Source organism: Delphinapterus leucas, chromosome 4 (genome assembly GCF_059928025.1).
Source record: "Delphinapterus leucas isolate spDelLeu-1000000601 "Yukka" chromosome 4, BTC_Dleu_Yukka2, whole genome shotgun sequence".
Lineage (NCBI taxonomy): Eukaryota > Metazoa > Chordata > Mammalia > Artiodactyla > Monodontidae > Delphinapterus > Delphinapterus leucas.
In genome coordinates this window covers 119,582,559-119,603,199 of record NC_143132.1, presented here as the reverse complement: position 1 = coordinate 119,603,199, position 20,641 = coordinate 119,582,559, and the positions used below count along the sequence as shown (strand labels likewise).

The following is a 20,641-nucleotide window of genomic DNA, read 5'->3' as shown; positions in this document are numbered from 1 at the left end:
TGCAGGCTCAGCGGCCATGGCTCACGGGCCCGTCCGCTCCGCGGCATGTGAGATTCTCCAGGACCGGGGCACGAACCCGCGTCCCCCGCATCGGCAGGCGGACTCCCAACCACTGTGCCACCAGGGAAGCCCACTATTATTGATTTTGTTGGTTATGTTAAGGTGTTGTGATTGTGTTTTGAAAAGTCCTTATCAATTAGAAATTGGATGGATGGATAGATGGATGGATGGATGGATAGATAGATAAAGATAAAACAAGAAAATGTCTCTGCTTTGGAAGAGGGTGCAGAGGCACACGGGGTGTGGAAGCGCACAGGGGCTGAGCCTCAGCTATCAGTGATTGTACTGGTCCACGCTGCCCTGCGCTCTGGGGGCGAAGAGCAAAGCAGCTGGTCTATGATCACCAGCCCTCCAGAGATTCCAACTGCTGAGATAGCTCAATCAATCCAACCCGTTATTCTTACACTTGGGTAGCTGTTGACTTGGTTTTGACTAGCAGTTATCAAAAACCTTGCTTCCTTCCATCTCCCCACTCGTAGAAAATGTAGCCACCTCTTTGTGTGTGATGGGGCAGCTAGGTGAAGCCCCTCTGAAAATTGAGGTTTGTTACCAAATTGAAACAAAGGCAGAAGAAATTGCACTGATTTGCCTCCTGGAAAGAAAAGCCAGAAGCTAAAATAAATTTCATGTGGAGCATATTAATTCTTATGAAGTCTCTTAAAATTCCTACTCTTGTGACAAAGTCACCCAGGAGTGCACTAATCCCTGCATGTTATGCTTACATTTTATCAGGTTTCTTTGTTTGATGAAAATTCCCTGAGTCTGTAATGACCAATCAGAGCTCTAATAACAACCCTCCATTTTCCAGCCAACACTAATACGAGCTTTCCTTTGCAGAAGACGAGAGCAGACCATTCAAATAAATATTGGGAGGCGTCACTTTAATGATATTGGATATTGTGTATCTAGGAGGTAGATTTGTTCGGTCCTTTCCATTCTTTGGGGTGTAGGATTACAACACAGGAGAAGGATTTGAACATTTTGATCTGTGGAGGGGCTGTCATTAATCCAGCGTTGCTTCTGGCCTTGAGAAATTACTCGATTAGCTGTTGACAAGGGAGAGGGAGTTATTTATGAAAACGGGCAGCCGATGCCACGTTAGCAGCACAGGCTTGGTCTGTGGGTTCAGCGTTACTCTCTCTCTCTTTCATTCCCTTATCACTGATTTCCTCCATTCTGTCTATGACTCCGTGTGTCTAGGTCTCCTTATCCTTCAACCACCCCAAACTCCTAATTACCCTTCTTTTCTCTTCATTATTTCATTACCAGACTTCCTCAAAGAGAAATATGTGAGTAATAATAATATGAATAAAAATAACAGCCACTAATTATATGGCATTTGCTATGTACCATGTGCTTTAGGTATATTGCATAAATCAACACACTTAATTCTTACAACGATATAAGGAAAGTACTATTTTATCCTCAGTGTATAGGTTAAAAAAAAAAAGCGCAGAGAAGTTGAGTAATTTGTGTAAAGTCACACAGTGGCATTGCTGCCTTGGCTTTTACTTTCTCCCCCTATTGTTAAGACCAAAGTAAAATTCTCTTTTTAGCGTACAGTTCTGTGAGTTTTGACAAATGCTTACGATAATGTGACCACCACCACAGTCAAGTTATGGAACTATTCCACATTTCCCAAAGCTTCCTGTTCCTCCTTTGTAGTCAACCCGTCCTCCACCCCCAGCTCCTATATGTGTGACTTTATAAGTAACTGCCAAGTATTTTCCACAGTGGCTGTGCCATTTCACCTTCCCCCCTGCAATGTACAAGGGTCCCAGGTGTTCTGCATTCTTACTGGCACTTGGCAGGTTTTTAAAAATTGTAGTCATTTAATAGAAGTGTAGTTTATCTTGTAGCTTTAATTTGCATTTGCCAAATGACTAATGATGTTGAGCATCCTTTTGTGAGTTTACTTGCCTTCCATATATCTTTTTTGTTGAAGTGTCTATTCATATCTTCTGTGCATTTTTTTTTTTTTCGGTACGCGGGCCTCTCACTGTTGTGGCCTCTCCCGTTGCGGAGTACAGGCTCCGGACGCACAGGCTCAGCAGCCATGGCTCACGGGCCCAGCCGCTCCGTGGCATGTGGGATCCTCCCGGACCGGGGCACGAACCTGTGTCCCCTGCATCGGCAGGCGGACTCTCAACCAGTGCGCCACCAGGGAAGCCCTTCTGTGCATTTTTTATTGAATTGTTTATTACTATTATTATTGAATTTTGAGAATTGTTTATGCATGCTGGATACAAGCCCTTTATCAGATAAGTAATTCACAACTATTTTCTCTGAGTTTGTGACTTGTCTTTTCATTCTCTTATCAGTATCTTTTGAAGAGCAGTCCTTATTTTTATGAATTCCAATTTATGAGTTTTTTTCTGTTATGTATCACGTTTAGAGGTCAAATCTAAGAAGTCTTTCCCTAATGCAAGGTTACAAATAATTTCCTGTATGTTTTTCTTCTAGACAGTTTTTGGCTTTAGGTTTACCTTTAAGTCTGTGATCCATTTTGAGTTATTTTTTGTACATGGCCAAGGTTAAATTTTTTTTTGCATATGAATATCCAATTGTTTCAGTACTTAAAAAGCCCATAGACTTAACATATGACCCAGCAATCCCACTCCTAGATATTTGCCTAATAGCATTAAAAACATATGTCTACACACAAATCTGTATGTAAATGTTTACAGTGGCTTTGTTCATATTTGCTAAAAACTGAAACACATCTTAAATATTCATCAACTGGTGAATGGACAAACAAGCTGTGACCTGTCCATAAAACAAAATACTACTTAGTAATTACAAAGGAACAGACTGTTGGTGCATACAGTAGGTTGGGTGTACTGAAATGCATTATGCTAACTGAAAGTAAGTGAATTCAAAAGGCTGCGTATTGTATGATTCCATATATGTGACATTCTAGAAAAAGCAAAATGATAAGGACAGAAAACAGATCAGTGGTTGCCCAGGGTTGGAGGGTAGGGAAGGATATTGACCACAAAGAGGCACAAGGGATATTTGGGGGGTAATGGAAGTGTTCTATATCTTGATTGTGGTGGTATTTACATGCCTCGATGCATCAGTCAAAATTCACAGACCTGCACACCTAAAAAGGATGAGGTGTACTGTATGTAGTTTTACCTCTATAAGCCTTACTGAAAACAAAAAAAAGCAGGAGGAACAAGGTCTAGAATGAGCAGGGTCCTCCAGACGTGAGTGATAGCCTCAGCAAAGGTGACCGTTTGGCATGGAGGAAGGAAGAGCTTAGTTAGAGAGAAGAAAAGGATTACTGGGCCAAGAGTCAGGCGCCCAGGTTCTGGTCCACTATGGGACCCTGAGCAGGTTAATTGGTCTCTCTTTCTCTCTATAAAATGAGAGTGTTCCATGGACAGCCTGGGAAATGACCAGGCATTTGAAATTTTTTTTTTTTTTTTTTGGCGATACGCGGGCCTGTCACTGTTGTGGCCTCTCCCGTTGCGGAGCACAGGCTCCGGACGCACAGGCTCAGCGGCCATGGCTCACGGGCCCAGCCGCTCCGCGGCATGTGGGATCTTCCCGGACCGGGGCACGAACCCGTGTCCCCTGCATCGGCAGGCAGACTCTCAACCACTGCGCCACCAGGGAAGCCCCAGTCATTTGAAATTTGACAAAGGAAGTTCATGTTTCAGCTTCTTTTCGAACTCTCTGAACTCCCTAAACCTTGATTTCCTTATCTGAAAAATAAGACTAATCCCACCTTTCTCTCACGTCTGTGAGGATTCAATGACATCAGCGTATGGAGAACCTACCGCGTGGTAGGTGTTCAGTAGAGGTCTGCTGTGGTGCGCCCCTAAGGCCAATTCCACCACAGTCCACCCTTCCCACTTCCTCAAAGACACTGCTGAGGAATTCTCTCCTCTCTCTGCCACAGCATCAATTTTCCCCATCTGTTGGATCGGTTCCATCATCACACAAACATGCTATCATTTTCTCATCTTAAAACAAAAAATCTCACTTAAGTCCTTCTCCAGCTATTACCCTCTTTCTCAGTTTCCCTTACAGCAAATGCTCTCAGGGAGTTGCCTACACTCTCAGCATCTCATTCCTCTCTCCACTTTCTCTCTTGAACCCATTGCACTAATGCTACATTTCCCAGGGCACCAAAGAGCTTCAAGCTGCCAAACCCAATGGTCCATCTTTGGTCTACGTTTGACACAGCGGCTCATTCCCTCCTCCTGGAAACGCTTTCTTCCCCCTGGCTTGCAGAAACTGCACTCTCCTGGGTTTGCTACCTCCCTGACTACCATCTTGAACTACTTTGTTGGTTCACCTCATCTCCTGAGCCACCATCTCTCACTTGGAGGACTGCAAGGGCTTCCTAACTGGTCTCCCTGTTTCCACCCCTCCATCCTGCAATCTGCTCTCAACCCAGTAGCCAGTGGAATCTTTTAAAAGTGAATTGGGTTATTTCAGTCCCCTGCTCAAACCCTTCTAGAAAATTCTAGTCTCACCCAGAGTATAAGCCAAGTCAATACAATGGCCTACTAGGCAGTACATGATTGGACTTCTTGTCAGACCTCTGACTTCATCTGCTGCCTGCTTCCTTGCTTGGTGTGTTCCAGCCACTAGTCTCCTTACTGTACTTCAAACGAGCCAGGAAGACTGCTACCTCAGGGCCTTTGCACATACTGTTCCCTCAGCTTGTATATTTCCCTAGATAACTCATGGCTTGCTCCTTTACCTCCGTGTATTTACTTAGATGCCACTTTCTCAGGGAGGCCTTCTTTATTTAAAGTTGCAACCCCCTGCCCAGTCACCCCCCCACCCCCGAATTCCCAACACCTTGTGTTGTTTTTATTTTTCTCCATAGCAATTATCACCGTTTGATAAGTGGTATATTTTTACTTATTTGTTTCTTTGTTTCCCCCGTAACATGAGGATAGGTGCATTGGTCTGGTTTATCCACTGCTGTATTCCTAGCACCTAAGAATGCTGGCAAAACAGTATTTCTCAACCTTTTGTTTTCACTGTTGCTCCTTAACCAAGGAGTCTTTTTAGACATTCCTCCTAATCACCCTCCACTCATGAAATTTTAATACCACAGATATATTGTATATTGGTTTCTGTATTGTATTTGTATATGTACTTTATACACATATAATACGTACTTTCTAAGGAGTAAGGGATATTTTCTTGCCCCCAAGAATCAATTTTCACCTCCTTAGGGGGTTCTGTTGCTGTGGAGAATGCATAATGTAGCTTCTGGACACAGATGTGTTGGATGGATACATTTTGCTTGGAGTAGGATGCAGGTATGGAGTCTGGTTAGCAGGTTTGGGGTTTCTTGGTGGAAGCCAGTGATTCTGATGGAAAGGAGTTAGTGCCACATCGGTGAGGAGGGAAAGAAGGACAAGAGAGGACCATACAGATAGTGACCTCAGGGCCAAAGGAGAAGAAGAAGGGGGTTGGCAGTTTTAAGTGTGATGGGAGTTTCTGGTTGAGAACCTGAATTTGTCCTTTGAGTCAGGCAGTCACTGGTGACCTTGATATAAGCTGTTTCTGGGGTTGGTGGTAATAGAAGCTGAATTGAGTTTTTGGAGAGAATCTGGGACAATGCGGAAATAAAATAGAATAGTTGCCAAAGGGATGATAGGAGCCAGTGTGGGTTTTTTTTTTTTTTTCCTTTTAAGAAGTTGAAAGACCTGGCTGGCAACTGGAATGGAATTTCAAATCTCTTTATTAAAAGAAAAATTTTAATCCAACATACTTGGGAGATTGTCAACATGTTAGATGGAAACTGATGGCTGTTCAATAATAAGGTTTAAAGTTTGGGATTTGTGAAAGAATCCATCTCAGACTTGAACATGACACAGCTCTTTTTTGTTAGCAGGGCAGGAGGATGGGGGAAGATGGACTTGTTCTCTCCATATTTCTGTTAGTTTGAGCAAAGGTCCAACTGTTTATGGAGGGATCTTATAATTGAACAACATTATAACAGTGAAATGGAAATTAAGATGCAAATTTCACCCACAGTCTCACCAACATAAAAAGCAAAGCTTTTCCTTTATTTTTGTTCCTTTCAAACCTTTGTCCATCTTAGTATTTATTTCGTACATTACTATAATCATAATGAAGTTTTAAGGCCACATTCTGTTCTTTTTATTCAGAATATAAGCATTTCCCATGTCATACAGATTGTCTTCATAACTACCATTTAGATAACTACATGAATTTTCCATCAAACTGATGCAGTATTGTCCATTAGGTAGCCTTCCATTATCTCGGTATTATAGCTAATGCTTCCATGAACGTTTTCAAGCACATACCTTTTTCTCTCTTATTATGAGGGTGGGTGATGAGCAGGAATAACCTTTCTGGATGAATTCCCAGGAAAAGAATTACTTGGGCCAGCATGCTTTCTAAAAGAATGCTATCTAGCTATGTAAAGGTCGAGGGAACCTAAAGATGTTGAGTTATAGTCTGTAACATACATGTTAAACTCCTGGTTCAAAGCTCAATTTCCCCTCTGTGAAGTCTGGAAAGTGGAGATTTCTGACAAGATATCGAGTCAGAAACAGAGCTAGAAGAAACTAGTCATTGGACTGACTCTACCAATAGAATAGAAGGCAGCCACGTCACAGGAGGGAGAGGAGAGAAAGGGAACCCATATCACATAGCTTGCTCAGCACAGAGGAAGGCTGTGGTACCCTCATGACTACAGTCTACTATTATGAAACAGAGCTGAGTAAATCACAGGTTAATGACTGCGAGTAAAAACGCAGTCACAGGGATGCTCTCTTTAGGAAGTTTACTCTCCTGCTGTCATTTGGCCGGGGTGGGGGGAGGCTCTATTCCTTGGGCTGTATGTCTTGCCTCTGGACTCCCACTCTCCTTGAGCCTCTGATCTGTGGCACCCCCATTTCTGCAAAGCCTTTTCCAGTCTCCCTCTTCTGTCCCTCGTCAGATATTCCAAACCTCTCCCCGCTTTTAAGCAACTGTCACATCCCCACTCCATTTCCCTTAGTCTTGTCTGCCTGGCCTACAAAAGGCTCGAAAATATCTAGCGAACCGAACTGTTCCATTTCACAGAGAAAACAGAGGCTATCAGAGGAATTACCTCAACTTTTCAGTACCCCAGGGCCTCCCTTCTTTTTGGTCCAGGCCAACCTTACCTCCATTCCTTTTTTTTTTTTTTTTTTGCGGTACGCGGGCCTCTCACTGTTGTGGCCTCTCCCGTTGCGGAGCACAGGCTCCGGACGTGCAGGCTCAGCGGCCATGGCTCATGGGCCCAGCCGCTCCGCGGCATGTGGGATCTTCGTGGACCAGATCACGAACCCGCGTCCCCTGCATCGGCAGGCGGACTCTCAACCACTGCGCCACCAGGGAAGCCCCAAGGACCTCCCTTCTTAAAGGAGGACTACTCCATCAAGACTGCTTTAGCAAAGGTCCCCCATGATCGTCTGTAAGAGTCACAGGGCTATCTTCGTTGTCTCGCACGCGATGCCTCTGTGGTGGTCAGGACTGTTGACCATCGCTTTCTGGTTGAAGGTTGCTCCTCCCACGGTTCCCCCTCAGCCAGTTCCCTCCCAGCTCACTGATCATCCCCTCTCAGTCTCCTTCTCAAGTCCCTCCTCCTCTACCCGGAAATATTGGTCTTTTCCAGAACACATCTTCTTTTGCCTTCTCATTCGCTTCCCCTCTCTGGGAAGCCTCCTCTTCAGCTGTAGCTCCAACTGCCACCTCCAATCTGCCAATTCCCGGCACTGTGCCTCCGCCCCAGCCTCGCTCATGACCTCCAGATCTGCGTAACTGATGGGTGTCTCTTGTTGCTGGCCCATAAGTGAACCTCATTAAACATGACACAAAGTAATTTCATCTTCTCTCTAAATTTTCCCCTTCTGTGTTTAGCTTGGTGGATCATCACAACCGTCCCTCCAGAGGAAATCTGGGGTTCATCCTCTATCACCAAGTCCTGTTGATTTGTTTTTGGTTTTTTTTTTTTTTGAGGTACACGGGCCTCTCACCGTTGTGGCTTCTCCCGTTGCAGAGCACAGGCTCCAGACGTGCAGGCTCAGCGGCCATGGCTCACGGGCTCAGCCGCTCTGCGACATGTGGGATCTTCCCGGACCGGGGCACGAACCCGTGTCCCCTGCATCGGCAGGCGGACTCTCAACAACTGCAGTCCTGTTGATTTTTCTTCTGATTATCTTGGAAGTATTTGCTCCCCTTTCCAGCCCTCTGACAGTGCTTTGGTTTGGACCTCCAAATCTTGGAGGAGCCTTCTGACTATCCTCCCCACCTCTCTTTTGGTCTTCCAATCCGTCTTCTGTCCTGACACATACCTGCTAAACATCTTTAAAGGGTCTCGCAATGACCACAGGATAAAGCTAACTGCTTCCGTTCCACGAAGTCCCTCACGTCCTGGTCCCTGCTCCCTCTCCAGCCTTACCTTCCTCTTCCACCTGTCTCTCACACACCCTCTGCACTCTGGCCACAGTAGGCTCTTCATACCTTGGCCCATGCTGTTCCTTTGCTCAGATTGGCCTCTTCAATGCCAGTTAGTGAAATCTAACTCTAATCCTTCCTTTCCTCTGATTTCTCTGTGCCTTGCCCTGACAGAGAGTAATTCTCCTTCTTTGAGCTTTCTGAACAACAACATTCATGGTGATAGTAAAGGGTGCTATTCCCCCATCCATAGTTCTGGTTCTTCCCCATTCTGTTCTCATGATAGAATTGCATGTTTTGGCCCCTTTGGAGGCCCCATGTAACAACCTTGGCCAAGAAAATATAAGTGGAAGTGGCATGTGTCAGTTCCGGGTCGGAGAATTTAGTTGCCAGTGTGAGAGCCTCCACAGCTCTTTGTTGCAACAACTGGTGACATTCCGGAAGGTGGCTGCATCCTGAAACAGACCTATAGCTAATCTCTGACGAATACGTACTGTGAGCAAGAAATCAATCTTTGTTGGTTTTTTTTTTTTTTGGCCGCACTGCGCAGCTTGTGGGATCTCAGTTCCCCGACCAGGGATTGAACCCGGGCCATGGCAGTGAAAGCCTGGAATCCTAACCACTAGGCCACCAGGGAACTCCCATTCTTTGTTGATTTAAACCTATAACATTTGGACATGTTTGTTATTAAAACACAACCTAGCCCTTCTTGACTGAGGAACCTGCACAGCTCTTATAAGTGGTCAGTTATTTAAAAACACTAATGCTAGATTCTTAGTTGTTTCTCTTATTCCCTGTGTGTCCTCAGAGTCTAGAAGAACACTTGAGCACATAAGCACCAATGATCTTTTTGTGGGGGATGAGAGGGATGAGGGCAAATATACTCTAACTTACGAAGAATTTGTGTTTTACATGTGAGGTTACACTGTTTTCAGTAGATCATTGGAAAGTAATAAGATAAAAAAAAACTGTTTTTACTAACTGCTAAGTATGTTCTTTTATTACTTGCCATTAATCCATGTTTTACTTGATTGCTATAAATGTATGACTTTCATTTCACTTGCCTTAAAATTTATTTTATTTCTATCTCCTGGGTTCTTCTGTTATATTTTATCCTGAAACTTTGTTCTCTTTTTATCTCTTACTGATTCCAGTCTAGCAGTCGTATCTTTCATCCTGCAATTCTTAAAACGGGAATCAGTAAACCCGGTCTAAACCTATGTTTAGGCACTAACCAAGACTATGAGATGGTTAGAATATCATGCATGACCAAAGCAAGAAGGGCGGGGAGCTGGTGGGAAGAGAGAAAAATAGCCAGGCATTAACCAAAGGACAAAATGGCAGGTTTGGAAAAGCACAGCTTCTGGAATTAGGCAAGTCTGAGATTAATCTGTTTTTTCCATTTACTGCTCATGGGGGCCTCTGCTACCTCAGCTCCCTTACCTGTAAATGTGGGTGGTAACAGAAATAAGTCACAGAATTTTTGAGAGACACAGTGAGATCATTTATGTGGGAGCTCTTTGTAAATTTTACGTAAGCACTTAAATATTTTTTAACATGACAAGAATGGCAGAAGAGTTGTAGATCCACCAAGAGCGGTGGATGTAAGAACTCAGTGCGGTGAGAGTGCTGGCATTTTCAAGTCTCAACCTTGATCACTGGGAGGAAAAGGAGTTATTTGGCCCACAGGTGGGGTCATATCTGTACATTAGGACCTAAGATCCTCCCAGAGGAGCCCTTAGATTACATGGAAGTCAGGCAAACTATCTTGTAGCTCAGAGTTTTGTTTTGTTTTTTTTTCCTGACCTGGTGGGTGACTATTGCTGTACGTAATCCAAGAACTTTGGGTTTAGAGTTAATCACTTATTTGCTACCTGTCACACACTCCCCTCCGTGTCTGATCTACTGTTCCCGTTCTTGCTTCTGTTTCCCTTGTGCACTTGCTTGCACATTCTCTGTAATGGTTTTCTAAAATGATGCTTGGGCTGATGACACACCTCTAAAGAGGACTCCTGACTCTTAGAAGGAGCAGAGCCCTTCCACAGGAGACACGCAGGTGGAGGCCAAGACATTCGCTTTATTTCTGATAAAGTGCTGAGGAATGTGGTTTAGATCGTCCACCCAGTTCCGCTGAGTTAGGAGCCTCTCCCCCACTCCCTGCCAGCCACAGGCTGGCCAGGGGAAGAGGAGACTCCGGTAACTGGTGGGCAGATTTGAAAAGAGGGGAAGCCTTTGAAGCCGCTGGGGCTGGGAACCAAGTATGCTCAGTGGCTTACTGCAAACCCATCAATCAGATCTCTCATTCCCTCTGAGGCCAGGTGGGTGTGGATGAAGTGTGAGACCCTTCACAGAAACATGCAGCTAAAGGAATGGAAGGCAAGCATCCCAACTCAAATTTGACCAGAAAACCTCCCAGCTGTGTGGAAACAATACTAAATACTGCTTCTCCTCACTGCCCTCATTCTGGTGACCTGCCCAGCCCTAACACTGAGGGCTTCTGACTCTTGGCCTCACCTGATTCTACATGTTTTGCCGTCATCCACCGCAATAGTTCTCAACCGTGGCTACACATTAGAATCACTTGGGGAGCTTCTAAACCATCCAGTGCTCAGGTCCCACCTCCAGAGATCCTGATTCAATTGGTCTGGGGTGGAGCCTTGGCATCAGTAGTTTTCAAGACTCCCTGGGTGATTCTAAATCACAGCCAGGGTTACAGACCACTGATCTAATGGTTTAGGTCGCATCGACCCTATTTGTCTTCATCTGGCTAGATGTAAACTGCAGGTAACACCATCTGTGAAGCTCTCAGAATGAAAGCAGCCCCTCTGATAAGGATGTTAGCAATGGTGCCGCCACTTCTTCCCAGATTAAAGCCGTGATGGTAGCTTCAGAGGTCCTGTTTTTCTTCTCAACTTGTCCTTCACATAAAAGGTAGGTTTCAAAAAGAAGTTGTATTTGGCCCCTTGGTGCTCAGCTATTCATTTTCTTGAAAGGGAATAAGGAGGAAGATTTCTTTTCTTCTTACAGAAATGCTCTTGATCTGACTTTCCCCTCAGCCCATCTGCCGCTAGTCATTATGAAAATCCAGTAAAAGACATTCCCTGACATAAACTCAATGCATTCATCTCCCTTAATATCACCCCTAGTCGCACACCCAGGTATTGAGCCAGGCTTCTGATGGCTACGTGGTCAGGGAGAATGAAATCCATGACCCCAGCGCTTAAAAGGAGGAGACATGGTGATATGATAGAAGCATTTAAAATACAGTTTTCTTGGTACCGCGCCTGAATTTCTCTCAGCTGAACTGTATCTACCTGACTCCAGCCTATTGGAAGCAGCCCCATTAGCGAGTCTTAATCACCCACAGTGGCTGAGGGACAGCAGATGCTTTGGTGCATCTGTGTCTCTGATAACAGAACCCATTTAACTGCTCTGAATCCATGGGGTATGATTATATTGGGGTAATAACTCCCAAGAACGGCTTTGCCACAGTTATAACATGCTGAGAGGGAGCGGAATACGAATCCTGCATAAACTCGTCTGCCAGGTACAGTCAGCTATTCGTCAGTGCTATCATACCTGCAATAAAAGAGCATCGCACCACAACCAGTCTGGGTGTTCAGCTGCATGACTAGACGAAAGGCACATTTGTCATTGTTTAATTTAGATGAGTTTTGTTTTTAAAAGAAATATGCCGTTAGCTTTATGAAAACCCTGATATAGTTCAGAGATTAAAATGAGGTTTGATTTTTCATCTTTTGAAAAAAGAGATCTGGATTTATACTCATTCTATCCCATCTATCCCACTGATTCCTCATTAAAAAAGTATCCATTTTTTGTAGTGAATCAAATGTACCTGCATTTTTGTTTTGTTTTTTTTTCCATCCCTGCCTCTGTTTTGAAACTGTTCATGTCACCTCAGGAAGGAGCCTGCCATTTTCGTCATTGCTGTGGTGAAATATATATTGTAGTCCAAGTAGCTAACTTTGAAGATCATACCGTGTAGATTTTCGTTGGCAGAGATTTTAACTCAGCTAACCACACGTGCGGTCAGATATCTCTGCCTTCAACGTAAACTATCAACGTCGAGGTGATATAATTACGTAACCCATGTGACCTGCTCAACCTAGATTCTTAAACAGGCTTGACTTGACAGTTTTACTTTCCAAAGGTCAAAGATTGGGACTGAGATATCAGGGCCACTGAAATGTGAAATAAAGAGGAAATGAATGAATTCAAATCTTAAGGCCAAGTACCATCACCTGGTCATATGAGAACTAGCTCTTGTGAAGCACCAACATAATTGTTTTTCATCTTTGAGGTTTTTTTTTTAAGTTGAAGTATAGTTGACTTACAATATTATATTAATTTCATGTGTACAACATAGTAATTTGATCTTTTTATAGATTATACTGCAAAGTTATAAAATATTGACTATATTTCCTGTGTTGTATATTACATCCTTATAACTATTTATTTTATAACTGGGAATTTGTACCCCTTCATCCCCTTCCCCTACTTTGCCTGCCCCACCCAACTCCCGTCTGCTAACCACTAGTTTGTTCTCTGTATCTGTAGGTCTGTTTCTGTTTTGTTATGTTTGTATTTTGTAATTCACCGCATATAATTGAAAACACACGGTATTTGTCTTTCTCTGTGTGACATTTTACTAAGTATAACACCCTCCAGTTTGATCCACATTGTCACAAGTGGCAAGATTTCATTCTTTTTATGGCTGAGTAATATTCCATTGTATATATAAAACATATCTTTTTTATCCATTCATCTGTTGATGGATACTTTGTTTCTATACCTTGGCTGTTATAAATGATGCTGCTATGAACATAGGGATGTGTATATCTTTTTGAATTAGTGTTTTTGCTTTCTTGGATAAATATCTCGGTGTGGAATTGCTGGATCATGTGGTAGTCCTATTTTTAATTTTTTGAGGAACCTCCGTAGTATACTGGGTAGTGGGTATACCAATTTACATTCCCACCAACAGTGCACAAAGGTTCCTTTTTCTCCACACCCTCACCAACCCAACATAATATTTTAAATAGGTGGTGAAACTGAGTCCTACTCTTACATTTTCCTCAACTCTTTGCATCCTTTTTTGCGTATTGTAAGGAGACAGAATGTGGCAGAGGAATGAGCAGATCAAGAATTTCAATCCTAGGTCTCCTACCTACTAGGTCTGTGTCTTTGGGAAGGTTTTGTGATCTCTCTGAGTTTCCAGTTTCTATATTTGTTCAAGAGAAGTAGCATCATAACACCTCCCATGTAAAGGTTGGAGTTCATATCTGCAAAATGCCTGGCACCCGTGAGACACCCAATAATCGGGCAGCTGAAATTAGTATTTTTTTCTTTTGGATTGTCTGAAAGTCCTTGGGGAAGATGAGTCACCCTCAGAGACCAAAAGAGAAGGCAGAGCAGCAAATTGTGAGGACAGTTTAGGAGTCATCCTCCAACAGGTAAAGTTCACACTCCAGGGCTAAGTTCTGGAAGTTCCACTGAGGACCTGCCACATAGAGCCTCAGAAGCAGCCCCGTCACGTCAGCCTCTACTTCATCTCTCAGGAAAGCCCAGGTCAATGGCTTTACTGTCTGTTAGAGTGGAGGGTAATTTAAAGGGAAGGAAGGTGTGTGTATGTGTGTGTGTGTGTGTGTGTGTGTGTGTGTACACATATATGCAAAATTACAATTGTCAAAGAAGGCTGATTTTGTGGATTATTTTTCTGGTAAGGATATTAGAGGTAGTTGTTAGGGAGGAGAGAGAAATAAACGTTCTTGTCCTGTACTAGCCAAGGAGAGCCAGAAGTTCCTTTTCTCAAAAACACCTTTTCCATATTTCTCGCTAATTTGAGGATAATTTCTGCTTAAGTTCTGCCTTTGGGTAAAGAATACCTGTGGAGTGTTAAATATACTAGTCACTCCTCATTTCTTGCCATTACCAGTTCATGAAATCAGATTCAGGAGAGAGGAGTTTTTCAGTGAGAATGGAAGAGGAGTTTCTAGGAAAAATGAAAGAAAAAAACGGAAGCAAGTAGGGCAGCCTCTCCCTGCCTTTCGATTTTCTCCCTTTTTTTTGCTTTCTCAATAATTCTCTCTTAATTACTTGAGTGTTTATGGCTGTTCCTGCTCTTTGGAACCCATTAACCCATTTCCTTAGAATTCCAGAATTCCCCATTTTTCATTTTCTCCTTCTTTAACCTGCAATTTTCTACACAAAAAGTAAAAGGTTATGACAGGGGGAAAAAAAAAGAAGCATTCACTTTGATAATGAAATTCATCTGGGTCCTAATAAATGGTAGGTATCTCAGAATACTTCACTTTAAAAATCAGGAGCTTTGAAAATGAAAGAGCAAAGGCACACAAAACTCACCACTTCTAATGATGGTGGCTAAAATCTGTCAGTGGGGGTTTCAAGCAACTGAAGCTAGAAGAGTCATGCAAATTTAAAGCTGGAAGGGCCTTGTCTAGAACAGCCAGCCCCTTGTTATACAGATCATAGAGTGTTTGAACTGGAAGAGACATTAGAAATAGCCTAGTTTCACCTTCCATTTTGTAGATGCAAGAACTGAAAACCAACGAAGTGACATAATTTGCTGGAAGTCTAACCTCCAGCGAGCGGAAAATTGCATCGCAAATTGCTTAAACATTTACTAAGTACCCCTTTGTGACAGACGTCATGCTAGGTCCTGGTTTGAGGGAGAAACGGGGTGGTTTGAGGGATACACATCCCCTTGCCTTCTTGGGGCTCCGGTTCTCCTTGCAGTGAAACACACATCCTCAAACACTTTTAGTACAAGGTGATTTGAAATAACAGAGTGAACATTAAGGTCTGGAAAGGATATAACTGTGAGAATTTGGCTTTCCCCTTCATGCTAGTGTTTCCTAAACATTACGATCCGCTATCCCACTAATCACTTTTTCCCCCCAATGGGAGGAAAACAACATCACTATTAGCTGGACTGTTTCAATGGGTGAGTGAGACTAGACAGTAGCCCCTCCCCCACACCCCGAGCTAAAAGGCCAGAGGGGCCCTGCATGCTGGGTGACACAGTATAGGTGGCTTCCTTGCCCCCCTCCCTCCCACCAGGTGGTCTTCCTCAAACTCAATAGGCGTCCCTCCTACCTGCGCTGTGCCTGCTTCCACACAGGCGGTGCGCTAAGGAAGAGGGGAGAGATAGGCATTGTTACTAGAAGGAGGTACGTCAAAGACCTTTGCAGCTCTGCCACATGTAGGTAGGGTGATGGGAGAGATGCAAGTAGATCACTTGGAACAGGTGGGAACAGCAGGAGACAGGAGTCACACTTGCAGGGGACCATGGAGACAGAGTGCCAACTCTCAGTGTTGGTCACAGAGACCCTGAATCCCAACTATTCTACCCCAAAATGTGTTTGAGAAGCCACCTGCTTGCTCACCGAAGTAGTTTCAACATTCCCTCTGCGGCCTGGGTCATATGCCTCATTTGGTCAAGAAGCTCTGCTTCTCTAAAACGTGAAGTCAGCTAAATTTCTTCTAAGCTTTTTCCAAATTTTCCATCATAAGGTCCAAGATGCTTTAGAAAGTATGACTCAAGTTGCGAGCTGTGATACGTGATTGGTTAAATTTTATTTTTCACATGTCAAAAAAAATATTCCATATGTTTTCCCCAGCTCATTGAACTGTCTTGGCAATGAAGAGATCAGCGTATCTAGGAATGATTGACACCATATGATTCTTGGGTATCATATTTTGATGACGCTCTGCACTGTTTCAAACCAAAACAGAAACACACCCACACACCCTGCGCTCAAAAACCAGTACTTTTTGTCTTGATGACTACATTTAGAGTTTAAACATCATCATTAAAATTTTACGGGTGACATATCAGGAAAAACTAAGCCGACCAAGCTGTGTTGCCTAGACAGAAAAACAGTCCTTCATTATAATGAATGAAATTGTGTGCTAGGTATGAAGGCTAGTGACCTCTAGAAGATGAATCACTGACCCATAAATGGATGAGAATCAGCCAGAGTAAACGAGGCAGAAGTTTTCCCAGCATAATTGTGCATGCTGGCAGGGAAGATGTTTGTTATAATTAAAAGAGATAGAATGGTCAATAGGGAACATTTAATAGGAACAAATATGACAACATCACCTAACTATTTTTCTGGTCCATTCTTCATCCTCACGTTATACCATACATCTGGGTTTTAAGAGTGACACATACATTGCACATAAAAATAACACACATCAACTTGTACAGCAGAACCAAGCAAAAATTCATTTAGAATAAGGACACTGTCAATGCCCAATTTATTCAGAGTAAACCTCCAACTAAATCTGCACTGTCCAATGCAAGATTTTCTTCACTAGGCTGGGGAAAATGTTCAGAGTATCATGGGGACTAATGCAATCCTGTGAGATAGGCTAGGGTACTGTTTAAACCCCACCAGCTCTGTGAGTCTTCACAGAAAGCAAAGGGGCACCTGATTAGAACAACTTCATTACAGACAGGGCCGGCGTAGGACACAGCCACAAAAAATCCTTCATTGAACCAGAGAGGACTGTGGCCCTGTGAGGATTAAATGAGACAAGATATGCATAGCGCTTACTGTGAAGTAAGTGTTTAGAAGACATATTGTTTCGGAACATGTCCTGTGCTATGAGTAAAGTTTATCTTCATTTCACTGTACAAAATGCAGAGGCTCCAGAAAAATCCCCTGTAGGCTCCCTGCTTTTGTCTAAGTTCATTTGTGAGAAGCTTTACTCACACTTTAGCTGCCAATGACTCATGGTTAAATCGTTTCACTCATCTTTTTTCCTTTTTTGTTTTTTAATACAGTTGCAAATCACGTGACATTCTGCTTTGTTCTTTTTTCCCCCCTAAGGGAAGCTAAGCAACTCTAAGAGTCCCATTACCTTAATGAACTAAAGCCATGCAGTGAAAAGGGTGGGTATCCACTTCATCAAATCTAGTAGATGATAATTTCTTGAAAAGCTGAAGACTAATTCTTGGGGATTTTCTGGAGCCCTATGCAAATTCATATCACTTAACAGCCTATGTGAGTTGAAGGTTGGTGTCCAATGACTGCTAAGAAATTGTCAGGAATGTTGCAGAAATATAAATAGGCCAGCACTGAAATTTAATTAGACACTGCATACGTTAATAATAAATTCAATTAATTTAGCCTTCTACCTATGCTAGAAAAAAAATACCCAGGCAACATAATAATTCATTTTAAATGCCTCAGTTGGTAACCTCCTTTCCTGAAGAGTGATTTATGCAGTAATTTCCTGGCTGTGTCGTCATAAGATTGTTCCAAACCAGCCCTTTTGAAATAATCATAATTTCTGAATGTGCACTAGGAGAGATATAACAGATGACTCTTTATTAATTTTCATTTAATGAGTTGCCTATTCACATGGTAATTTTTTAAAAATTCTCTTCTTAAGATAAACAGGTTGTAAATACTACAGGTAACACTTCCATTTCACAAATATCGCGACAGGAAAATCTGTCTCATATTCTGTACGTGATTCGAAGGTTAATCAGTGGCAAATTTTCTATGCTAAATAGGCTTCTAATTCTTTCTCAGTTAGCACAGCATATCATTTTAAATTTCTATAGTCAAATGATCCAAATTGGGTAAGGAAAAAAAAAAAAGAATATTTTTCAACTGCAAAGCTCCTAGGAGGGAAAATAAGGGTGTAGACAGGAAACAAAGTTCTGTGCAAGGGGGAAAAGCAGTTGGTTAAGGAGCCCATGACACTGGTTCTTTTTTAAAGAACAAAACCAAGATCATCTCTTACAGCTTTCCTGTTGCACAAGTTCCTCCCTTTTAAAAACGGAGCCCATAATTTCTTACATAAATATTAATATTTAAGAACTTTAATTGCTTGTCTTTTCAAAAAGTTTAATTCCCTGGCAACTCATGAACTGTAAGTTGTCATAAGAAAAATAGCAAGAATGAAATAATGAAAACGAGGAAGAAGAAACTACCCAGAAGAGACCTGGGTATTTCAAGTAGTTCATACCTGTTTAAAAAGTCCTGCAATAGACAGGGCCAGGCTCTTCAAAATAATTTCTTGCAACACTTTGAAGAGTTTGCCTAAAGTATTAAATAATTCAAATGCAATAGTTACTTACATGAGAACCGAAAGGGCCTTGCTCCCAGCCCGCATTGCCTCACGCCCTCTCCATGGAAAAGCCCGTACTGCATCTCGCCCATGAACTTGTCCAGCTCCTGCCCCGAGGCATTGACGAGCAGAGCCCCAGTTTTGCAGAAGAAGGTGGCTTTGATCCACAAAGGTGTCCCCAGGGCTGCCACAGCTCCGAGGGCACACACAAAGCTTAACATCCCAGCCATGCAAAAAATGACTTTCTTCTGTTGGCTTGGCATGATGAGAAATGGCTCTTGTGAGGGTGAGGTTCAAAAACCAGACCTTTGTGACCGATGAGAAGTGACTGCCCCTTTGACTGCATTTATTATGGAAGGTGAACAGACAGAACCCCGCTGAAAAGGCAACTTCACCATCGACGGTGTTTCTCACCAGGTTAAATGTCACAACGCCAGGATGAAGGTGGCTTCATCACGCGTACTTGTTTTTTTTCTCCTTTTCTGCTGCCGCTTCTAATTTGAAATCTTTGGACTAAGAATCTGTAAAATAAAACTCTTTCAAACTGCCTTCAAGTATCTCCTCTTGTGTCCCTTGGTAACAGAGGTCTAAGATAACAGATGGAGTCCTCCGTGTAACTTGATGAATGCCTCCCCTCTCCTCTGCCTTTTGTCTGATTGGGTGAGTTGAAACTTTCAGAAACGAGCTTGGCTCCTATGGTAAATTTTCAGCAACTTGAGAAGTTCGTTTATTGATGTGTTTTTATTTTTGTTTTTGCTTTTGGTGGGGAGAGAAGAGGAGTGTCATTAGAGGTAGGAAGAATACACACACACACATATTGGCAATTAATTGATTTTGGAAAATATTCATTGTAGCAGGATAAAATAATGGACTGAAGGGGATTCTGTATGGATCTGAAGCACCGTAGACCAACCACCGGGGCTCCTAGCTCCTTTTCTCCCAGATCAGTGATTTAGAACCAGTGTGTCAATAGAGAGTTTGATTCAGTTTTTTCCTGGCACACAAAAATATGGAGAGGCAGGTGCAAATATCTAGATTTCTAAATGTTTTCCTTTAAAACATTTGGCTGCTTTGGGACAATGGCAAGGGAATGTGGTTCTGGATCTGAGAAATACCAGAATCTGGAAAGAAGATGAAGGCATTGTCATGGAAATAATGGATTGTAGTCAGATGGAAGGCACTGAGAATTCATCACTGAAAAGCACAGGTTCCAGCAGAGGTAACTCGAGAGGCAAAGGTGTGAGCAATATTAAATAGCAAAGTGAGTTTGGTTAAATTGTCGAGATCTGAAAACTAAAGTTCAGAATTTAGTGACAGCTTTTTAACCGCATTTCCAGTGAGATTCCTCTTTCTGCAAACAGATATAGTACTCGTTTGTGTGTGTGTGTGTAAGTGTTTAATGAATGTCTATTTATGCCACATTATTGTGCTAGGCTCTGACCTACAAAGTGAACTTTTAGTAAGAACTTATTACATCTGGCACCTTGCTAAGTGTTTTACCTACATTATCTAATCCTCACGATTAGTGTATAAAGTGATGAGGAAGAAGATCATGATGATATCCCCATTTCACAGATAAGGAAACTGAGGCTCAGAACGAGCAAACAACTTGCCCAAGAGAGTAGTGAAACTGGATCCAAATCCAGGCTTCCTGAGCTTTATTTGCTATTCGTAGCAGCCCTTGACCCTGAAGAGATGGCCGGCTCTTCACTTTGGGTTGGGTTGGGCTGGGAGTAACGGCAGGGTAGCCCATCATCCGTTATACATCTTGGGTGCCTGGAAAACACAGAACACAGACACCTGCGAATAGAACTTCCCCAGTTGGTCAGAAGCACCTGTTGACGCTAGCGTCTAGTCTCTTGATGCACTTTTAAGCATGGCAGCTTAGAAGAAATTAATCTGTGAAGATTCCACACCACTGGCAGCATAAATGAGTCTTAGGTTAACAGCGCTTTGAGGGAGACTTTAAGGTATACTCTTGGACTTCTTGGCACGGCTACCATCTTTTAGTAGTTGCCAGAGGCTGTCTTGT

The 20,641-nt window shown here is 42.9% G+C and overlaps 1 protein-coding gene across 1 annotated transcript in view; it reads right to left on the bottom strand.

Annotated features, from left to right (window-relative positions):
• CLRN1 (clarin 1) overlaps positions 1-19,515 on the bottom strand; it is a 39,787-nt gene extending 20,272 nt beyond the window's left edge. The window contains exon 1 of the mRNA XM_022582497.2: positions 18,620-19,515. Within this exon, the coding sequence (XP_022438205.1) occupies positions 18,620-18,872 (253 nt within the window). The 5' untranslated portion in view covers positions 18,873-19,515. The remainder of the gene's footprint in view (positions 1-18,619) is intronic.
• Between the last annotated feature and the right edge of the window lie 1,126 nt (positions 19,516-20,641).